Source organism: Vulpes lagopus, chromosome 1, assembly GCF_018345385.1.
Source record: "Vulpes lagopus strain Blue_001 chromosome 1, ASM1834538v1, whole genome shotgun sequence".
Taxonomy (NCBI): Eukaryota; Metazoa; Chordata; class Mammalia; order Carnivora; family Canidae; genus Vulpes; species Vulpes lagopus.
Window position 1 is genome coordinate 96,813,174 of NC_054824.1, and position 24,273 is coordinate 96,837,446.

General features: G+C 36.9%; 1 protein-coding gene across 3 annotated transcripts in view; it reads left to right on the forward strand.

Moving 5' to 3' along the window:
* IMPG2 (interphotoreceptor matrix proteoglycan 2) overlaps window positions 1–24,273 on the forward strand; it is an 89,783-nt gene that overhangs the window by 16,480 nt on the left and 49,030 nt on the right. For all 3 annotated transcript variants that reach the window (XM_041757220.1, XM_041757228.1, XM_041757236.1), the window contains exons 3-7: window positions 1,592–1,623; window positions 8,995–9,044; window positions 10,385–10,467; window positions 17,904–18,065; window positions 22,402–22,460. In XM_041757220.1, the coding sequence (XP_041613154.1) occupies window positions 1,592–1,623; window positions 8,995–9,044; window positions 10,385–10,467; window positions 17,904–18,065; window positions 22,402–22,460 (386 nt within the window). The remainder of the gene's footprint in view (window positions 1–1,591; window positions 1,624–8,994; window positions 9,045–10,384; window positions 10,468–17,903; window positions 18,066–22,401; window positions 22,461–24,273) is intronic.

Consider the following 24,273-nt stretch of genomic DNA (forward strand, 5'->3'; position numbering starts at 1 on the left):
TCTCTTTCTCTCTCTCTGTGTGACTATCATAAATAAATAAAAATTAAAAAAAAAAAAAAAAAAGGAAATGACTTGGGCCAGTACACCAGGAGGGTAGACTAGAAGTGATGAGATCAGACTGGAAGACTAGAAGTGACAGGAGATCATCCTATCTCTGAGGATGATAGGAAACCATTGAGGGGTTATAAGTAGGTGAGTCACAGGGGCTGATTGGACACTTTTGAATTTTTTTGAATTTATTTTTATTTATAATTTTATTTTTAATTTAATTTATTTATTCATGAGAGATACAGAGAAAGAGACCTAGGCAGAGGGAGTAGCAGGCTCCCTGAGGGGAGCCTGATGCAAGACTTGATCTCAGGACCCCAGGATCACAACTTGAGCCAAAGGCAGATGCTCAACCCCTGAGCCAGCCTGGTTTTGAATTTTAAAAAGACCATTATGATTAATATACATCATGGGGTAGATTAGAGAGATTAGGGAGACTAGTTACTACTCCATGCCTGAGGAAATGAGGGTCCTAACTAGACATGAAATAAGGAAGCATGAGGGATACAAATAGGAAAAAAGATTAGCAGGACTCAGTGATAAGTTGGCTGGGAGTGGGAGAGGTTGACAGAATGGCCCAGGAAACCTCCCCATTTCTTAGTCATCCACTAAGACAAGAAGGCAGAGAAGCGGTTTTATAGATGTAGGCGGGAGATTGAGTTCGCTTTTGACTGTGTTGTTTTGAGCCACTTGTGAAATGTGAATTGCCTGGCATTTAGGTATGAAGCCAAGGAAAGTGGTCTGGATTACAAATACAGCTTGTAGGAGTCAACAGGCTTGAGGGAGTAATTGAAAGCTTTTAGAGTGGCTGAGATTATTCTAGGAGAGTTTGTAGAGTAAGAACAGTGAGTTATTTATAAATACCATTTGAGTCATTTAGAAAAATAGTCTATTTTACAGATGAGAAGTTGGGGGATTTTGAGTTTTGCCTCCATATCCAAGCAAAAGAAAATAAGACTTGAAACTAGGTCTTTTAAGTTAGTGTTCTTTTTATTATATTGATCTCACAATAAAACCACTAATTTAGAGGAAACTTAAGGACAATTTGCTTTGGAATGCCCCCGATGAATAATCCAATCATCGGTATAATATACCTTTTTGAATTCTGGAGAAATAGATTTAGCACTTATTTTATACACATTTATATTACTCTAGTAGAAGAATTTCTATAAATATGTTAGATCACAAAAAACTTTGATTCTAAGTCCATGTAAGATTAGAGTGAAACTCTATCAACCTCCAATTTGTAGATCTTTTTGGAATGATTACCAAGTAATGTCTGTTAATCTGTGCCCATTAAGAAAGGGAACAAGAACTTTCAGAAACATAAACAGAGACAGTGCCAGGACATTCCCACAGTCCCAAAACAGACTTGACATTTTTAGTACCTTGCTTTAACTATTTGTCTAACCATAGAAAATAACAGCATAGATTTATAAAATAACAACATAATGTTAGGGCATTAGTGTTTTATATGCAATAAATTTTATTTACTGCTTAATAACTGTCATTAACTCAGTCATTTTTAACTTGTTTTCCTTAGAAACTGACAGATACAAAGGAAACTGTAAGCAGGTGAGTGTCTTTTTTTTCTCTCTAATTTCATGTTTGGCAACAGAGATGTGTCATACCTATTCCAAGACTCACACCAAGTTTAATGGCCCCTTTCTATCTTCTTGCTAGCTCCTGCAATGACTAGGGCTGTGGGTTAGTCCTAAATGCTTTTCCTCATCCTGAGGCCACTTCCCTTTTGAGACTCCCATCACAGCCACTGTGCTTGTTACTTTCTGACCTTGCCAGGAGGCAGACTTGTTCCTTTCTCTTGGGTGAGAAAACAGATTTCTGGAAATGGAATATGGAATGATCTACTTTTGTTGGGGCTTACGGGCTTATAGTAAAAATGTCATGAAATGGTACACCTTAGTAGTGGCAGATAGTTTATTAAATCATGGTTGGTGAGGAGGTTCACTTTACTGTGAGAAATGATGATTATGATCTTGAAATACAAGAACAACACAAACCTTGATGCATCCTCTAATACTAGGATTTGTGGCTCTATTGGACTTTAGGTTTAGGATTTAAGATCATTTCTGGCTCCTGAGCAATAGCAGTACAGAACAGATCATGGAAGGTGAAGGGGTTTGAGTGTATAAGGATTGAACATTTCAATTTTATCCATACTCACAGTATCTAGATTATGCCAGGTTGTGGGTGATTATTTGGAAAAACACCATTAGAGCATAAAATCCAGGTCTGAGTCCACAATTTAAAGACAGATTAAAAAACCAGTTAGGTGAGTTGTGCCTACAGATCCAAACTGGGCAATAGAGTCCCGGCATATGTTGGAGTACATATGTGAATGCTAGTGGGGTATGATAGGTTTCAAATAAAACATGAGTAAACAGATGGGAAGAGAACTTTGTGTGGTCTCACTCATTTATATACCTAATGTTACCACTGAGGCCTGGGGTTGAGCACCCACTTAGATGGTTGGGCCATATGGTGTTTTGGGTGTAGGCTCTTCACCACTGAGAAACAGAGCTTGAGAGTTCCTTGTGAACTCTCACAAGGAGTGAGAGTTGCAACACACAGGCAGTGAACTAAATACTCTGGTGAGTCCTATTAGTCCTAATGATCTAGGTAGGCTGTACCTAATGAAATGATAGCACATTTTACACATCTTATAAGGTTAAGAAGCTTATAAATACCCTAGTATACATGGCATTTCACCTGGAAGAAGCTCTGAAAAGCTTGGAATTCCCCTTGGGAAGTCCACTTGGGAAGTAGACTTTAGCAAATTTGTAGCTTGTGGGTTATTATAAAGTGGCGGAAGGAGGGTTATCTGAAATAGGATGGACAGGTGTAACACCATGTGAAGTTGGGTGTGGCTTCTAGCACAACAGGTAGCTGGAGGATGTTTAAGGTGTAGTGTGCATATGTATTGTGACTTTCTGTAAGACTCACTTCAACTGGGTACAGTTTTCTGCAGCTATCTAGCATTTCTCACAGTGAGACTATGTACAAGTAAAAGAGAAATTTTGCAAAAAAGGTCTGTTGTCTCCTGTGTTAATCACATTGGAACAAATGAACAAATAAGCGTCATTGCAGGACTGACTGGATTCTATTTTTTTATTGACAAGGCACTGTACTGGTATAATAAGGGACTCAAAATATTATGGACTGTTCTTAGAAGATAATATATGTATAAAAATAGCAATACTTTGGAAAATAAAAGTGAATTTTCAGAACGTTAAAGTCTAAAGTATCTTTCCAATGTAACGAGAGCAGGCCAGGTTGGGGTGGGGTGGAAACTGCCAATCATGCTAAGAGGGGTGATCTGGGGTAACACTGGGAGTAAAACCATGTGTATGGCCTAAGAATTCCCAAAGCTCATCTTTCTCCTGCACGGGTATACTACAGTGGTCCATTGAAACCCTTAATTCTCCCATTACTTTTCTATATTAAAATTTATTTTTATGATTTTTTTTTTAGATTACTCTTGTATTCTCTGTGTTGAGATTCTTATGTTAGGTTTTATTGCTGCTGTGGCAAATTAGCACAAATCTCTTTCACAATTATGTCATTCAGAAGTCTGACATGGGTCTTCAGGTGTTGCCAGGTTTGCATTCTTTTTTTAAGAAGTAGGGGAGAATCTGTTTTCTTGCCTTTCCCAGCTTCTAGAAGCTATCCACATTGCTTGGCTCCTGTCCCTCCTCCATCTTCAAAGCTAATGGCTCCTCAAGTCTTTCTCACATTTCATCATTCATCATTGGACACTCTTCTGCCTCCTCCTTCTGCATTAAAGGATCCTTATGATTATTCTGGGCAAACCTGGTTACACTCCCTATTTTAAGGCTAGCTGATTAGCAACCTTAATTCCATTTGCAACCTTAATCCCCCTTTGTGCATAATTTAGTAACAGCATATTGAGAGGTTCTGGGGAGTAGGATGTAGATGTCTTTGAGAGGCCCCTATTCTACTTATCACACTTCTCTGTGATTTAAATTGCTGCTTCTATGCAAACTGTAACTCACCTGCTGACATATGACTTGCACTGGTTACTCTGTTCTGTATCACCTTCAGCTTTCCCTATGGTCATTCTGCCCAGTGTCTTTAAAAAAAAACAAACAACTTTTTTTCCCCACCTTACTTAGGACCTGACATTCCATCTTACCTCTTACACATCTCCCTACCATTGTTTGTCTCTCCTGAGTCTTCAGCTTCTCCCATTAACAATTTGTTAGCATTTAAACAGGTTCAAGTCTCTCCCGTGTTACCTGTTTATAAAAGTCCTCCTCTAGCACTTGCGTCCATTATAGCTGGGTATGTTGAAAGCACCTCTACTTAGCTCCAGTTGATGCTTTTAACCCCCTGCCTCTGGACTTACTGTGAAGTCTCAATAACCAGTACAAAACCTCACCTGGAATATGTGTTCACCAAATAGTTGTTAAATGAATAACTGAGTTTCTGCTCAATTACTCAAGTTTATTATCAGGTCTTTGGTGATATTCTTGGTGTAAGGATTGTTCTTTGGCATTTTTTTTTTTTTGTACCTCAATTAACTTACATCTGTTAATCAATTAATTTACATTTGAGGGTGCCTATCATGGATTACAAAGCCAAAGATACATGTTTGTTTGTTTAGCAAATGTTTTATTCTGTTTGGGACACACGTCCCTATTCTATTACCCTCCGTTTTCTATTATATTTGTTTAGCATTTCATAATTTTATAATGTTTTTGGATATATAATATTTTATTTACCTCTTAATTATTTTTAAATATTTTATTTACTTTACTTTTTTACTTTAAATATTTTATTTACTTTATTTACTTTTACCTTTGTAAAATAGGTAGGGTAGGGAGGTATTCCTGTTTTGGAGATTAAGTTCTTGTGGCCCAGAGCAACTGAGTTATTTTTCTAAGGCATAACAAAATTAATGATACTTCTGGGACCAGCACCCAGGATTCCTGGCTCTGTGCCTTGAGTTCTTTTGTTGTCATGTGCTGATCACAGTTAATAGATTCAAGAGGGAAGTGAAATATAGAAAATTGTCCAGAGGAGTAGTAATCTAGATAGGAAATTGGCTTGTTTTTAAACTTACGCTTCATGTGTCTCTGATATCTTTTGATATAATCTTACCTGAATTCTGACAGGATTAGGCAGAGATGAGTAAGAAATTGTGCTGGATGAGCTGAGGAAATGAGAAAGTAAGAGATTGTTTGCTGGTGGTATTAAGCTAAAGGTCTTAGCTGAACAACTTCAAATTTGTGGTTTGGCCTAGAAATGAAGTAGTATTTCTGCCTCCAAATTCAATACAACTCTGTGTTCTAGTTCTGTTGTGACATTTTAGGGGATCCCTGCAGGAGGCAGACCTAATGAGAACATGTTGAAAGGATTCTTGCTGTTAAGTGGGTTTTTACTGTTTTTTTGAAAGGAGAATGGGAAATGAGGAATTAAGCATTGGACTGTTAGACAAGAGATTTGAATTACTGAGCATTGCCTACTTACCATCATTAAAGTTATTTTGAATTCAGTAAGTGAAATCTAGTTCTCCTGAAGTAAACAAACTTTTCCATTGTGAATGCTCCCCTAGAGAATTAGCTTAGATTTAATTAATTATTTACTTATATTTTAGTTGCAGCATTTCTCTTTTTAAATTAAAAAAATTTATTTTTAATGGAAGTATAGCTGACATACAATATTATACTAGTTTCAGGTGTACAAGATAGTGATTCCACAATTACATGCATTACAAAATGCTCACCACCATAAGTATAGTTACCATCTGTCACCATGCAAAGTTATTATTATATTATTGACTGTATTTCCTGTTACTCATCTTTGTCCTTTTGACTTATTTATCAAATGTGATCTTGATGTGGAGGACAGTTTAACTGGAACCAGGTGAGGTCTGGTTTCTTTGCCATGTCATCCCAACTTCCTGTTCTAGTTACTGTGTTGGGCTTTAGCGCCTCTCTCTCTTATTTTGATCTTTTTGCTCTTCATGCCTCGTTGCTCTCCCTAGCTCTCAGCTTTGATTGAGTTTCCTTTCCTCTTTCTAGGACCTTATACACTTTGACTTTTAGGTCATTAAGTTTACATAGGCCATTATTATTATTACAATGAAGTGAAACCATCTTGGTTGCCCTTCTAGTCAAGATGGCTCACATAAAGTTGGTGTTGTGAGGAATTAAGATGAGAGAGAGGTTTCAGAATCAGATGGGCCTGTTTTACATCATTGCTCCTCCACTGTCTAGCTCCACTGACTCTGAGCAAATTCTTAACCTCTTCTAGTATTAGTTTTCTTATACGTGTAAATGAGGATAAGTTGGGATGCCTGGGTGGCTTAGTTGGTTAAGTGCCTGCTTTCCGCTCACGTCATGGTCCCAGGGTCCTGGGATTGAGCCCTGCTTCGGGCTCCCTGCTCAGTGGGCAGCCTGCTTCTCCTTCCCACTTGTGCACTCTCTTCCTCTCTCTCTCAAATAATAAATAAAATCCTAAAAACAAAATAGATTATTGCTAGAATTGAGTTGATCAGTATGAAACAGTTAACACGATACGTGACACATGAGAAATTTAGTGGTAATCATTCTTGCTGTTGTTATTGAGAAGGGAACTAGGCATGTTTAGGAATTTTAGGTGCAGCCTTGGGCCTTAAGAAGTCATTGTGTCCCCCAGGAAAAGTTCCTTTATTCATTTGGAATTCATTTTTTCATCTACAAAATGAAGGTATTGGCAAGGGGTTCTGTCTTCTGGATACCTGAGAGACCCTGTTCAGGCCTGATGTTAATATCTGTCTCAAATGCATTTGAATCTTACTTGTTTTAGCTCTACTCCTTGCAATCTAAGAAGCCTCTTGATGCTTTCTCATCACCTAGGCCCTTTCTCCACTCATCACTCACTATAATGACTTATCCAGATGTTCTTCTAGATGGCACACAGCTCACTGAGAAGCTGTGTCCTGTGAATGCTTCTGAATAACCCAGTCATAGGTTTGGTGTAATGGTTTACTAGGTTATTCTTTCAAGATAGTATTTTTAAAAAGCAGAAAAACCTTTGAGATTTTTTTAAACTCAGTTTCTCAAATTTTCTTTCTTCTTTTTTTTTTATAAGATTTTTTTTTTTTAAAGTAATCTCTACATCCACTATGGAGCTTGAACTCACAGCCCTGAGATCAAGAGTCACATGCTCCAGCATCTGAGCCAGCCAGGAGCCCCAGTTTCTCAAATTTTCTAAAGAAGCCTGGGAGTTCAGGGAACATGGCCCTTGTTGACTTCCCCACTCCAGTTCCAGTTATGAAATATCTTTGGATTATCATATTTAATATCTTAGTTTGAACTTTATATTCAACTCCATAATGTATCCATGTTTTTTTATTTTTTATTTTTTTAAAGTTTATTTATTCATGAGATATATATATAGAGAGAGGCAGAGATATAGGCAGAGGGAGAAGCAGGCTCCATGCAGGGAGCCCAGTGTGGGACTCGATCCTGGGACTCCAGGATCATGCCCTGAGCTGAAGGCAGATGCTCAAACACTAAGCCACCCAGGTGTCCCTGTTTTTTATTTTTTAAAAGATTTTATTTATTTATTCATGAGAGGCACAGAGAAAAAGGGGCAGCGACACAGGCGGAGGGAGAAGCAGGCTCCATGCAGGGAGCCCAATGTGGGACTTGATCCTGGGTCTCTAAGATCACACCCCGGGCGGAAGGCGGTGCTAAACCGCTGAGCCACTGGGGCTGCCCTGTTTTTTATTTTTTAAAGACTTTATTTATTTGTTTGAGAGAGAGTATGCACAGGTGGGGGGAGGGGCAGAGGGAGAGGGAGAAGCAGACTCCCCACTGAGCAAAGATCCCGATGCAGGGCTTGATTCCAGGATTCTGGGATCGTGACCTGAGCTGAAGGCAGGCGTTTAACCACTGAGCCACCCAGGTGCCCCTCTGATTACCTTTTGATTTTCTCTTATGGTTGCAAAGTGGCATGGTTAAAGGATAGGTGGGTGACTTGTAGCCTGTTAGCAGTGTGGCCTATAGCAAGTCATTTCTCTAAGCTTGGCTTTCTTGATGTAAAAAAATTTTATGATTTCTGTGATCTCCCCAATGAGATGAGATCTGTGCTTTATTTTTTCCTTAGCAGTAAGTATTCTAATGTATGTACTACTTGTTACATTTGTAATGGACTTGTTGTTTCTTTTCTATAGCTGTAACTATAATAGATCATGTGTGTTTTGTCTGTAGCTACATGCCAGATGTCTTGCTGCCTGGCTAATGGTACTTGTTTATTCTTTTATTCTAAAAATATCTATTTAGTGCCTACGAAGTGGCAGGTCCTATTTTAGGCTGGAGATAGAGCAAGAATATGGCAGGCAAGGTTCCTAATCTCCTAGAATTTACATTCTTGTGGCATTCCGGTTCAATAGAACTTTCTGTGATGATGGAAATGTTTTGTGCTGTGCTGTGCAATAGAGAGGCACCTGTCACTGTGGCGTACTTGAACTGTGGCTAGTGTGAATGAGGAACAGAATTTTAAACTTTATTTAATTTTAATTTAAATTACCACATATGTCCAGTGACTACCATGACAATACCATTCTGTAGGGTTAAGAGATTGGAGACAGAGAAAAGAAGTAGATAATACATGAACAAATAATTTCACACACTGATAAATACTTCAGAAGAAATCAAACAGGCTGATGAAATAGTGAGTGAAATAGTGAGTAGTGAGTACTTTATGTAGGGTGATTCTACTTGAGCAAAAAAGCAGTAAGTATAATATAAATGAATTATGAAGGCTATTATTTGTTAAACTTTGTTAAATCAGTACTTGGGTTTGGAAACCCTTTTTGGAGATCTAGTGCATTCCTTTTTGGAAAAAAAATCCCTCAGAATGTATCCACATGTTTCTATCATCTTTATTAACTTTAAACATCTTTTTTACCCTTAGCCCTGAAATGTCATCTCCATTTCCTGCTGGTGATACCTCAACATCGGGAGGTATGCTCTTGTATATTTATTCACTTTTCTTTCTAAATTATTTATGGCTTAAGGTGATGTTGCAAGCAAGCACACATTTCAGCTCACATTTAAAAAATATCAGGCTTCTCTTTCCTTATATGTGTTCAAGAATCTTAAGAAGAAGTAAGGGGATCCCTGGATGGCTCAGCGGTTGGGCGTCTGCCTTTGGCCCAGGGTGTGGTCCTGGTCCCGGGATCGAGTCCCACTTCGGGCTCCCTGCATGGAGCCTGCTTCTCTCTCTGCCTGTGTCTCTGCCTCTTTCTCTCTGTGTCTCTCATGAATAAATAAATAAAATCTTAAAAAAAAGAAGTAATTGTGTTTACATTTATTTTATGGCATTATATTGTTAGTACTTACAGATCTTTAATTATTATATCTAATAAAAAATCAGAAAACTCCTTAAAACAAATGTATGATCTAAAGAATTGCTTTAAGGTGAACACTCCGTAGCCACTACTTATATCAATAGGTAAAACCTTTCTTGCTCCACTGTTTGTCATTTGTCTTGTAAGAGTTTCTCAGAGTAAGGATTTTTCTGATTGCATTGTGTGATGTACTTTAACATGTTCCTTTGATCTTTATATTTCCTATGAATTGATAGTTGCTTTCTTTATTTTTAATTTTTTAATTTAAAAAATCTTTTCAAAAAGATTTTATTTATTTATTTAAAGAGAGAGAGAGAGAAAGGGAGAAAGAGAGAGAAAAAGCAGGGGGATGGTCAGAGGGACAGAGAAATATACTCCCTGCCGACCATGGAGCCCAACATGGGACCTGATCCTATAACCCTGAGACCGTGACCCAAGCTGAAGGCAGATGCCCAACTGACTGAGCCATTCAGGTGCCCCTATTTTTAATTTTTTTTTCCTATTTTTAATTTTTTAAAAAAGCTTTTCTTTACTGGAAATTTCAAACATACACAAAAAATTAGAATAGCACAAGGAGGCCCAGCTTCAATGATCAATTCATAACCAGTCTCCAACCTTCACCTACTTTTCCAGTCTGATAGTATTACTTTTTTCAGTATCTGTCCCCTTTACCAGATAGGCCCATAAGGATAAAAATGTTATCTGCATCCTTAGCATCTTACATAGTGCCTGACATAGTAGGTGCTCATTAAATGCTTGTTGAATGAATGAATGAGTTATAAGTATTTTCTGTTATAGGAAGACTGTATGCAAATATGTCTTAAGTTTAGAATGTACTGAATTTCCAGAATAAAAAAGCAAATGACTTATAGGAATGGTTCTGAAGTCAGTTTGTTGTTTCCTGACATGATTCTGAGTTAGGGACTGAATTCATATACACATTTTTGTACTTAGGTGCCGTTCTCAGCATTCCATATCCAGGGGTGACCTCCTATGAAGGTACCTCAGAGAGCAGCAAGGAGAGACCTGAGGAGAGTGTGAGTGATGCTGTGTTTTGTTATTTAGTTTCTAACATGGACAATGGGTTAAGAGAGACTTATATTCCATTGCTAAACTATACAAGACTTCATGAAGTTTCATTTATGGAAATATTGTGGATTCTAAAACCAGTGTATTAAAAAGAAGCGAAGATTCCTTGGAGAGCAGAGTCAATCTGCTTTTTTGCAAGAGAGAGAGCTTCAGGATGTAAATGAAATGAATTAGAATTGTCATCAACATAATTTACTGCAGGAGTTTTTGCCTATGTTCTTCTATCCCATAGTAGATCAGGACTTGGTCTTCTCTTCCTCAGAGGGAAAGGATGTAGATTTTACGTAATTGAAAAGTCAATATATATTGTGGTTTTTCAGAGTGTCATTATTAACAGTGACCTGTCCGCCAAACAATATTATGTTTACTTACAATAACGTTCAGATTGAAAATAAAGTACACAGACTGCCTAGGAAGATAGAAATGTTTTGTTAGAAATTTTGTTAAATATGAATTTTTAAAATTTGGAGAGTTCATAAATCCTAGCTTACTTAATATGGTGCAAACTCTGAACATACTTGCTAGAAAAGTGCCATTTAGTGACTTAGTGCCTTTCCTTCCCAGCTTGGACAATTTTAATTTATTTGATATCAGGTTAAGTCACCCTTCTCTGCTCCACTATCTACCCTGACACTGAACAAGGTTGGTAGTGGTATGGGATCTGTGAGTAGATGCCTGAATCAATACGTTTACTTTCTGTACAACTTTGTCCAGAGTAGATAGTGCTGGGACATATTGTCATTCGATAAGTATTTGTAAATGAATGAATAAAAGGTGATCCTATGGTTCTGAACTTGAAGCAGAATAGTTGTGGTTTAGGTTTGGGAATATTTATAGAATGAGATAGAATTCCCTATAATAGCAGTGACGGACTTATGTATAATCAATTGGAACATTGTTATCCAAAAGAGAGGATTATTTAAAGCCAATCTATAGAATGAGCAAGAAAACAAAGCAGTATAGAGATACCTAACAAGAATTAGATTGCCTGTACCTCCAAAATGAAACCTGAAGGTTCACTTTTACAGTTCAGTTTTTTTCTAATAATTTTCCATCTACTGTTATAGAAATTATATATCTTATTGTTTTGTTAGTAGTTTCCCTATAAGGTATATAATATGTAATATAATATTATGTATAATATTTATATCATATATAAAATATATATACCCTGTAAGTTACCCCATAAGTTATAGTGTATAATCTAGCAAAATTTAAATTTTTCAAGATTTTGATCCTTAAGCAATGCAAGAATATTGTCATTCAAATAATGACCCTACTGATTTATATTCCATTTTTCGATATTTTTGTTCTTTCTCTCTTTTAGTCCTCTCTTTACAATCCCACAAATAAGACTTATTAAATTTTAAAAAAAATTTTATTTATTTATTCATGAGAGACACAGATAGAGGCAGAGACATAGGCAGAGGGAGAAGCAGGTTCCTTGTGGGAAGCCTGATGCAGCACTTGACCCTTGACCCCTGACCCCCAGGATCACTCCCTGAGCGAAGGCAGATGCTTAACCGCTGAGCCACCCAGGTGTCCCTAAAAATTTTTTTTAAAAGATTTTATTTATTTGAGAGAGAGAAGTAGGAGGAGGACAGAGGGAGAGGGACAAGCAGCTCTGCACTGAGCTTGGAGCTCGACATGGGGCCTGACCCTGAGATAATGAATGACCTGAGCTGAAATCAAGAGTTGGGTGCTAAACCAACTATATTTGCTCGATCTATCTTTCTTTTCTTTTTTTTTTTTTTTTTAAATTTTTATTTATTTATGATAGTCACAGAGAGAGAGAGAGGCAGAGACACAGGCAGAGGGAGAAGGCAGGCTCCATGCACCGGGAACCTGATGTGGGATTCGATCCAGGGTCTCCAGGATCGCGCCCTGGGCCAAAGGCCAGCGCCAAACCGCTGCGCCACCCAGGGATCCCTATCTTTCTTTTCTTTTCTTTTCTTTTCTTTTCTTTTCTTTTCTTTTCTTTTCTTTTCTTTTCTTTTCTTTTCTTTTCTTTCTTTTCTTTTCTTTTCTTTTCTTTTCTTTTCTTTCTTTCTTTCTTTCTTTCTTTCTTTCTTTCTTTCTTTCTTTCAGTTTGTATTATATTTGTTTTAGATAAAGTTTGTTTTACATTTACCAGGGTGCATTTATTATTTTATTTTCTTAAAATTCTTTTTTGCATTTCATTTTATTTTTTTTAAGATTTTATTTATTTATTCATGAGAGACACAATGAGAGAGAGAGGCAGAGACATAAGCAGTCTCCCTGCAGGAAGCCCCATGTAGGACTCTATCCCGGGACTCCAGGATCATGCCCTGGGCCAAAGGCAGGGGCTTAACCACTGAGCCACCCAGGAGTCCCCCATTTTTGCATTTTAGACCTCTCTTCTAAGATAATTTTCTTTTTGAAATATATGCTTCTGATGTTACTTTAGTAAGACTCTCTCGTTTGTTCATTTTGAGTTTTTGATCATCTGAAAATTTATTATCTCCTTATTCTAGAAGGAAATTTTAAATCTGTATTAAATTCTAGATTGAGGTGTTTTTTTTTCATCAAGGTTTTATTTCACTATATTCTAACTTTTGTTGTTACTACTGAGAACTGTCAATTTAATTGTTTTTCACTTGTGTATCAGTTCAGTTTATTCCCTCTGGCTGTTTTCTTTGTCTACTTTTAATATATATCTCTATTTCCTAGACACATTTAATCATAGACATAACAGCTGAAAATTTCTTAGAATTTACGATATTCATAAGACTGTACATTAAGAAAGTACAACAAATCCAAAGCAAAATAAATAAATACATTTCTATACTCATTTTTGTGAAACTGCAATATTCCAAATATATATAGTATACTACCATACACACACACACACACACATACATGCACACACACACACACACACACACACTACTTATAGTGGGTTCCTGGGAAGCAGGAACCCAGCTGTGTATATTTATATATATGTAAGAATACTATAGTATATACTGTAGTATATATACTATAAATGTATATAGTAGTATACTCTATGGTATTTGGCATTCTGCAGTTTTACAAATATGGGTATAGGAAAAATTCTTAACTATTATCTTGTGTGATTGAACCTCTGACCTCCTCATTTTATCCCACATGTTTGTTAACCAGTCTTTAATAATTTTCATTTCTTTGTCTCTCTGTGTTAGATTCAGCTGTGTGTCCCAGTTTACTAATTATTCCTTTAGCTTAGTTTAATTTGTTGTTCAAATGGTCTGTTGAGTTTTTAGAATCCTTGCTTTATGTGGGAGTCTTTTTTTTTTTAATTGAAGTTGATACCCAATATCACATTAGTTTCAGGTGTATGACATAGTGATTTGACAAGTTTGTCCTTATTCTGTACTCACCACAAGTGTAGCTATCATCTTTACTATTATGTAGGAGTCTTTGATCTGACCTTTCAACAGGTATACATCTTTCCTTTTATCCTATCCTTTTGTGGTATTTAAAACTAAAGCCTGGGTTACAAAGTATTAGCAGATATACTATGTATTCACCCAACACTGATTGACCTCTCTGGGTTTTCTAACCTGTTTTTCTTGGCCCCTTGGGATTTTCTTTACTTTCTTGCAAAGCGGCTATGCATTAAAAACTTTAAAAATATTTATTCAGGACTTTAGGCATTCTGTAGAAGCAAGATTATTTATTTTATTTTATTTTTTAGAAGCAAGATTATTAAGGATAGTTCTTTTATAATAATACTGGAAATGGAAGTTTTTGTCCAAATTTAGCGAGATAAAGTTTAATATCAAAAATTGCAAAGTTTTATATAAAATTCCATAAAACTAAGAGTTTTTGTTGATGTTAGTCTTTGTTTGAGTCAGTAGTATGATAAAGTTACTAGTGGGAAAACTAGTAAACCTAGTGTAATTTTAGGTTGCATTAATAGAAATGTAGAATCTATTATAAGAGAGGTGGTATCCTATCATATTTTAACTGATCAGACCTGACGTGTATACCACACTCTAAAGAAGGTATTAAGAGCCTGAGAAATGTGTGGAGGAGAAGACTTGGAGAAGTCAGGGGAAGTCATAATCACTGCCTGTACTTATTTGAAAGGCTCTCTGGTGACTGTAGTTTTTTATATATGTCCTAGATTACAGAACTGAGATCAGTGGTAGAGTTTACTGGGAAATATATGTGGGCTTAATACTAAGACCTTTGTGTGGAAGTGGATGAAATAGGTGAAAGGAGTCAAAGGTATAATTTCTAGTTATAAAATGAATGCCATGGGAATATAATGTACACCATGGTGATGATAGTTAATAGTACTATGTTGCATATTTAAAAGTAAAGAGAGTAGATCTTAAAAGTTCTCATCACATTAAAAAGAGATTTTTAACTGTGTATGCTGATGGATGTTAACTGAACTTACTGTGATGATCATTTTGCAATACATACAAATATTGAATCCTTATGTTGTACACCTGAAACTAATATATGTTATATATGTCAATTACACCCTAATGAAAAATACCAAAAAATATATCAGTGCCTGATATGTGCCAGTTACTATTTCAGGAGGCATACTGATAAGTAAACATACTGTATAATTACTTTGTGGTATGTGCCTTAATAGAGTAAATGCAGAATGAAATAGGAGAGCGATTGGGTCAGGTTTTTTTTTTTTTAAGATTTTATTTATTTATTCATGAGAGACAGAGAGAAAGAGAGAGAGAGAGAGAGAGAGAGAGAGAGAGGCAGAGTCACAGGCAGAGGGAGAAGCAGGCTCCATGCATGGAGCCCAACGTGGGACTCAATCCTGGGTCTCCAGGATCATGCCCCGGGCCAAAGGCTACACTAAACCACTGAGCCACCCAGGCTGCCCCGGGTCAGGTTTGTTTTAAGATTTTATTTATTTTATTATTTTTTAAAGATTTTATTTATTTATTCATGAGAGACACAGAGAGGGGCAGAGACACAGGCAGAGGGAGAATCAGGCTCCCTTTGGGGATCCTGATGTGGGACTCGATCCCAGGACCCGAGGATCACTACCTGAGCCGAAGGCGGATGCTCAAGCGCTGAGCCACCCAGGCATCCCAATTGGGTCAGTTTTGAGGGGAGGTTCTGAGAAGTTTTCTGGTGGGGGTGAGGTCTAAAATGGAATTACCAAATTAATTAATTAATTAATTAGAAATTACCAAAAGAAGAGAAAGGGGAAGGGTCTTGGCCTGAGGTCTCAAAGCAAAGGGAATAGCAGTGTTTAGGTCTGAGAAGAGAGAATTAGCACTTTCCTTGGTCTGCAAATAGGAATTTAGCATGGTGGAGTGGATAGTTAAAAGATGGGGGCAGCCCGGGTGGCTCAGTGGTTTAGCGCCGCCCTCAGCCCAGGGCCTGCCTGATCCTGGAGACCCAGGATCGAGTCCCAAGTCGTGCTCCCTGCATGGAGCCTGCTCCTCTCTCTCTCTCTCTCATGAATAAATAAATAAAATCTTAAAAAGGAAAGAAAAAAAGAAGGTGGCATAAGGCCTTTCCTTAAAAAGGAAAAAAAAAAGAAGGTGGCATAAGGCCTTAGGTTAGGATTTGGGGCTATATGAAATTTAGGGGCGATAAAGATTAGCAATGGAGTTAAGAAGCAAACGAACAGAATTTGTCACTTAAAAAAAAAGTTGGGGGGAAGGGAGATGGGGTTGGAAATGGAAAGCAGGAACCAAGCTGTGAAGGGCAAAGAAGAAAGAAAAAAGTTAAAGGACTTCCCAAAACATGAGAACCATGAGAACTTTTTTTTTTTTTTTAAGCAGTGGTCTGCCTTTGAAATACATGATTCTTTCAGAGCCATTTAAACTGAGGATGAGCAACCATTTGTCAAGGATATTGTAGAGAGAATTCAGGCATCCAAAGGGATAGCAGGATCTTTAAGGTTCTTTCCTGTTCTGAGATTTTGAAGGTTTCTGATTATATGATCTATTAGGAATGAAAAATGACACACTGAAGGAAAGCCTCTATAGTGTCTTACTGACTCTGCCATTGGCTTGCTGTGAATCCTTAGTTTGGCCATTCTTCCATTCCAACTCCTTTTCTTGTGTATGACATTGGAGGGACTTAGATTTTCCATGTAGCAGTTCTTACTGTAGCATTCTAGTAGTGATATGTTCTTTCCCTCATTCAACATTTACTAATTGGAATTCTTTTGTAAGACACTATTGTCACTTCTCATTTATTTATTAAATCATTTACTTCTATCAATATGGATTTGTGGATACTTATTCTTTGGATTATAATCCATTATTTGTTCAGATTATTGTAGTTTTGGCTACTGGAAGACCTGGATTTTAATGTTACAGAGTACAAAAGAGTTCATTGATAGAGTTTCAGATTCCATGTAGCAACTAATATTTAAGAAACTATCCCTTGTTGAATTTGGTGTAGTTATCTTAGTATATGTGCTGCCAAAGCGAGCACTGGTGTAGTTATCTAAGAAGAACCTCCACTGTTATCTGAAAAGGCTGTTAATAGAATCCTCCCTTCCCTAATACTTTTCTCCATGTATTTCAATGAAGGCAACATATTGCAACTGATTGAATACAGAAACAGATAGGATAATCCTGTTTTCTTATTAAGACAACCAAATTAAAAAATTTGTAAAAATAGAAACAATGTTACTCTTCTCATTTATTTTTTATTTTATAAAATGTTATTCCTTTTTACAATGTAAAGAGTTTATCTTTAAATGAATTAATAAATATTTTTTAAATGTCCCCTTTAATTTTTGTTTGGTAGATATCTATAGATACAACCCACAAAAACCAAACTTCTTTGTGTTTCTTAATGATTTTTAAGAGTTTACATGGGTCCTAAAACTGAAAAGTTTGAGAACAACACTTCAGGGCTATTTTTAAATGATAATATTATCATGATCAACCCTTTTTAAATTCACAGATGATGTGATAAAAGATGGCCAACTTTGGTGGTTATCTGTGGAAAATTTTGTTTTTCCATGAAGCAGTCATTGTATATTTGAAGGAATATACAAATGCATGGTTTAATTTTAATATTAGCCTATTTTTTTTTTTAAGATTTTATTTATTTATTCATGAGAGACACAGAGAGAGGCAGAGACATAGCCAGAGGGAAAAGCAGGCTCCCGGTGGGGAGCCTGATGTAGGACTCGATCCCAGGACCCTGGGGTCACGACCTGAGCCAAAGACGGATGCTCAACCACTGAGCCACCCAGGTGCTCCAGTGTTAGCCTATGTCTTAAAGTCCATCCAATTAGTTCCAAAGTCAAATACCGTATGAAAGGTCATAATTAGAAGTTTGTTTTGACACAGTGTCTGATATGTATCAGTCAGTAGATATTTGTTGGTTGCATGAATAAACATTGACATTTGTTATTTTTTCTCTAAAAATCCAGATTAGCAATGAAATTGAGAACTTAATAGAAGAATCCACAAAACCAGCAACTGAGCAGATTGCAGAATTCAGTATCCACCTCTTGGGAGAGCAATTCAGGGAAGAGCTACAGGATCCCTCCAACTTGCACTACCAGCATCTTGTAGAAGAGTTTATTTCAGAGGTGGGTGATTTTTTGGTTTGTTTTTTCTTTGTTTCTCTTCTCTCTTTCTTTCTTTTTTTAACTAACATGACTTTTTACTGGGGTTGTAAATTTCCCATATTCACAAGACTGGTTAAATGTAGGTTAAGGAATCAGGCTCTCCTTCTACATGGTTCGGAGGGTTGTGACATAGCCATTTCTTCAGAAAACTCTGTATAAAAATCACAGAAAGACAGATGAGTTATTTAATTGAGGCAAAACCTGACACACCTTGCCATCTGCTAACAAAGGCATACTGGTTCCAAACTTCTGCTGCACAGCCAAAAAAGAATGTGTTCACTGGCATGGTTTTAACTTGACAATATTTGGAGAAATGAATGTCTTTAAGAAACTACATGCAGTGTACTGTTTTTCTTGAAGGAGCATTAAATTTAATTTCTTTTGATTTCCTACTTAATATTATTTTTCTAAATTGAAAATATTTAGGCAGTTAGCACATGAGTAGTACATAGTACTGGTTCAAAAGGACAAAAGAGTATCCAGTGAAAGGTAAATTTCCCTCCTATCTCTGTTCTTGGTTGGAGGTATTTTAAAAAAGGTGTTTCTTTAAGGAATCATGCCTTAGACTATCCTGCAACTTTCCTTTCTGGAAGAATTCTATATAGGACTTGAACTCAAGATTCTTTCAGTCAGAAATGATCCATACTTGGCCCCCCTCTTGTGTGCCTTTGCTCTTGTGTAGTAAGGCATTGAGTGCTCATCTTTCCTTTCTGTCCAATGACAGGGCACATCATTTCTTTGTTTATTTCTTTTCCATTCCCTTTTGATGGGGTTCTCCTTGCCCAAGTTTTTCAATTCCATTATATTGGACTCATTTCCTTCTCTAGGCACTAAGTCTAGAGGAGAAAAAGAAATGTGCATCTCTCAGCCAAACAGCATCACTGCAGCCATCCGACATGGGGAGTGTAAGCCAGACGATTAATTTTCCTATGTATGTGGCCAAGTTGCAGGGCTGTATGGTATGTGGAAGAAATGTCAGCCAGGCCAGTGGCCACCTGGCATCAGATAGTGTCTTGGACCAACTATCTGTTCTCTCTGCTCTTGGAGTAAGGAAACTTAATAAGCCTGAGTGTTTAGATAAACACCTGCACTGAATGACATATTTAGAGGAAGTCTAATAAACATTCTGAAAAATATCTCTAACAGAGACTTTATGAAGTAGATAGCTCTTTGCTTGAGGTGATTTGGGGGTGATGAAGGGTCTGGGCCTACCATGAAATGGTTTCTCCTCTGGCATACTTCTATATCCCCATACCCTTACCTGTAATGGAACATCTACCAATAGTCACTTCCTTGTGTAAAGCAGCAGAGTTAGAGGCTGTGTTTCTGAAAGGTTCTGTCACGGTGTTTAATGCAAATTGAAGGGATCCCTCTAACTCTCTCTCTTCAGGCACAGTCACAGGGATTGCTCCTTTAATATTATTTCCTAGGTAATAGTATACAAAGACATTCAGGGGTAAAGAAAGCCAGCTTGGAGAGGATTGAGGTTCAGAAGCAATTACTTTTTTTTTTTTTTAATGAGCAGAGTAAGATAAGCTTGGGACAACATCAGTTATGACGTCAGAGAGAGAAAGATAAGCATGATAGGTTTAGGAACATTGATACCTGAAGATAGCCACAGTATTAACACAGTGTCCTTGCATAGTGCCTTATGTTCTCTGCAGGCTGTTTTAAGTCTTTTAGCTCGCAGCAGCCATGTGGGTAAGCGTCTCCATTTTATAGATGAGGCCCAGGAGGCCAAGTAAATGGTTTATAGTCCTTTCAACCTCTAGGAGTAGAAGGGAAAATCAAGTCTCCTCTTTCCCTTCAAAGTGTTCCTTCCTTTATACGAAAAAGAATTACCTTAATTTTAGTTCAGGTGAAAAGTTAAAGCAAGCTTCACAGTTTTTCCAGTCCGGTACCAATTCTGTAACATTTTTATCATGAGGCAAGGGGAAGAACAAGAGGCATGTAATTCATTGGGAAGAATATGGGCTTTGATATTAGAAAGATTTAGGGTTGAATAAATTCTGATTTTTTTTAATTAATTAATTAATTAATTATTTTTTTTAAAATTTTTATTTATTTATGATAGTCACAGAGAGAGAGAGAGAGGGAGAGGCACAGGCAGAGGGAGAAGCAGGCTCCATGCACTGGGAGCCTGATGTGGGATTCGATCCCGGGTCTCCAGGATCGCGCCCTGGGCCAAAGGCAGGCGCCAAACCGCTGCGCCACCCAGGGATCCCTTTTTTTTTTTTTTTTTTTAATTTTTATTTAAATTCTGATTTAGTCACTTACCAAATGCATGACACTGGACAAATTTGTTGACATCTCAATTTTCTCATATATAAAATTGAGAAAATATGTATCTCTTGACATTATTGCAAAGATTAGAAGTATTGTTGTAAAGCACCAGGCACACAGAAGTCATTCAATAAATTATACCTATTATTAATCTTGATGTTAATAAAGTGGAATGATTCTTTCAAGTGGACACCTGTACAGTAGCTAACTAGATGTGATGAATTAGAATTCTTGCATGTGATTAGATTCAAGAGATGACAAAACCCAAAATGAGATGGGTACAGCAATAATAATAACATACAGTTGCATAACATTTTGCAGTTAATGGAATACTTTTAGGTACATTATTTTAATCTTAGGAAAACCAATATGGTTGATGGGCAGGGCAGTATCAGTTCTATAAAATAAGGCTTGTGTACAGTTACTTTGCCAACAGAAACAGCTGAGACTAACTCATTTTTGGATTCCTATCCTGCAAGATTCCATCTCTACTTTCATTTTACAAGAATTATGGTGTTTCTGTCTTTCCTCTAAGAAAATAAAACAAGGCAAATTATCATAGCTAAAGAGTTAACATGGGTTGAGATGCTTTATCCTTACGGCATTGAGATCTTCAGTGAACCATGATTTTTTAAAAATCCCACTCTCCCAGGGCATCTGGGTGGCTCAGGTTACGCGTCTGCCTTTGGCTCAGGTCATGATCCCAGGGTCCTGGGATCAAACCCTGCATCAGGCTCCGGGCTCAGTGGGGAGTCTGCTTCTCCCTCTTCCTCTGTCTGCTGCTTTGCCTACTTGTGTTCTCTTTCTCTCTCTGTTAAATAAATAAACAAAATCTTTTAAAAAATAAAAATCTCACTCTCCCAATGATATCAAGACTTGGTTTTAAAAGCAGATTCCCTGAAATGTTTCCAAAGTCCACTAACAGCTTCTTTCCTTGATTCTGGCATTGGCTCAAGAGTGACTAATCTGGTGAGATGTCACCTTCTGAAATGTGGGTTGTGTTCACTATTCACTGTTAAAATATGTATTTATGCATAACCTGACTATTTTTAGATTTTTAGTCCAGGTAGCTTTCTTTCTCTCCCTCCAGTCACTAAGCTCATATTGATTTACATGGCTGGATTTTAAAGACTCAGTGATAAAATGGGTCCTGTAGGTGCGATGCTCATAAATTGATTTTTTGACCAGGTACCTGGTCACTCCTTCATAACCTCCTTCATGACACCTAGTCAGCAGTGCGTCTCTCCTGGGGGCTGAGTTCAACTTGCGGATTAGTTTCTAATGTTGACTTTATTCACAGTTCCTTGTGTTGTAGGAACAGGAAACAGATGCCATCAGAGTCTTTACACTTACAGAAAACGAACACTTGACTGTTTGTCTGTGGGTGTGCTGCACCCAGATTTCGAATCCAAACAATCACATTTAAAAATGTTATTATAGGACAGGCTTGGTGGCCCAGCGGTTTAGTGCCGCCTTCAGCCTAAGGTGTAATCCTGGAGACCTGGGATCGAGTCCCACGTCGGGCTCCCTGCATGGAGTCTGCTTTTCCCTCTGTCTGTGTCTCTGCCTCTCTCTCTCTGTGCCTCTCATGAATAAATAAATAAAATATTTTTTTAAAAAAAGTTATTATAGCTTGTTTTGGAAACAAATGCTATTTTCCTACATTTTATCCCATAAGGAAAAAACAGTGCTTTGTCCATAAGAAGTTGCTTTTCATAATTTGGGAAAAAAATCAATATTAAAGTACATTGAAACCTTAAAAGACAAAATGTAAAAGAAAAATATGATAAAGTTGTATTAAAAACTGTTTTTTAACATTGTTAACAATTAGAATTTTCTTTTTTTTTTTTTTTCAATTAGAATTTTCTTATGTAACCTTCAGATCACTATGTATCTGTATACATGTACAAGCTTCTAGTTATAGGGTGCTTTATATTCACCTCTTAAAGGCAGAATTTTCTGTGCATTTTTTCATATTTCTTCATAGCTATAAATTTTATTTTTATTTTAACAGGTTGAAAATGCATTTACTGGGTTACCAGGCTATAAGGACATTCGTGTACTTGCCTTTAGGTAAATAGACCCTAAAAATGTACATGTTCCATAGCACTCTTCATTTCAATGTAATATGTTTCTGTATTTATTATGTATGCTGTAACAACAAATGATTTGAATGCTTTAATTCAATATTATTTCTGGTAAATGTTTATTCTTAATGACAGTTTTTCAGGAGGGGGAGCTGAGTTAGAAAAAGGCAAAAGAATATATTCAAGGAGACATACTGTAGTTAGGCAGGATAAGAACTTAGGGATTCATGTTCCCAGCTTGCTGCTGACAAGTTACACTGCTTTTACTTGGCACTGACAGGAGCCTGAAGTCTGATTACATATGATTTTGGCTTCCTACTGAATCTTGTCAATGTTCTACTGAGGTGCCTTTGACATCCTACTGTAAGGCCATTCTGGAGGGGATGCATTTGTCTTCATTTCAAACATAACAGTTCTGAGTAAATCAGAGACCTCTTTTTAAGATGTTTCTTCTCTGCTTAAAGCAGCATAATATTTGTGAACGTTTACTGAGTGAACACTTTGTATTGGGGGCTTCATATTCCTGAGCGAACTTAATCAGAATAAATATTATTATTCAAACTCATTTTGCATAGAGCAAACAGGTTTAAAAGGATGAAGTATTAGCCCAAAGTCATAGAGCTTGTAAATTAGCAGTGGAAAAGAGATTTTGAAACTGGGTAGCTGACTTTACAGCTCTTACTCTTAAGCCCCATGCTAGACTCAATATTTGAAGGTTTGGAGCATTTGGAGGATAGTTGTGGCCCAGCTGTAGGATGCAGGGAAGCACGAGTAGGGGTGCTGTGTAACTTCACCACTTAAGCAGTAGTGCCAACATCTTAACTTTGGCATATTCTCTTACCACAACTCCTGGGTTTACCAGAAATAACAGCAAGCGCTTGCATAGCGTTTACAGTGTGCCAGGCTTCATATCTATATGACTCATTTATTCCCAACAGCTATGCTATGAGGTAATTATTATTATCCTCATTATTTTTTTCTAATAAGGACACTAGAGGACAGGGAATTTCAATAATTTACCCAAAGACACTCAGCTGGTTATTTGCGCAGGGGAGAGGGGAAGCAGGGTAAATTGACTCACCACCTACTCTCACACCATAACCAGTCTCCCCAGTTCAACCTTAGCACTTCTCATAGAATACTGCTTCCACTTGTGACTAAAGTTCATATGAGAACCTAACAACATGACGCCTTTGAAGACCTCTCTCATTTGGCAGCACATGAAAGGTAGCATGCCTTTTGGAACCAACTTCCCTGGATTCAAATCCTGTTTTTGGTGCTTCTTGCTGGATGATTTTAGATAAATGATCAAGTTTTAATGTCTTATTTGTATAAGAAAGATAATTTATTATTAATTCTGCTATATTAAAAATACTTTTGGAATACTTTGTGTAAATTATGTAGTTTCTTTGTTCCTCAATTTTTTTACCTGTAAAATGGGGATTCTAATAGTCCTTAATAATCTTAATGAGGATTGAATGAATTAATTTATGTAAAATACTTAGCACAGTTTTTTGGCACATGAGAAGATCTATTAAGTGTCTGTTACATAAAAAAAATAAATATTAAGGCCATGCAGTATCCTAGAGGTCAGTCCTGACATTCTCAATCCCTTAGCATCTTTCTATATAACATCTTTTCATTTATTTTAAATTACACAAGACATTGTCTACCAAAAAAAGTTTTCCCAAGTTTACTAGCTGCTGGCAACTAGAGTCCTCTGCTGATCTACTGCAAAAAGCTTTTTTATGAAGAAAAAACCTTATTATGAATGGTTTAAAAAGTATTTTAAATACAGT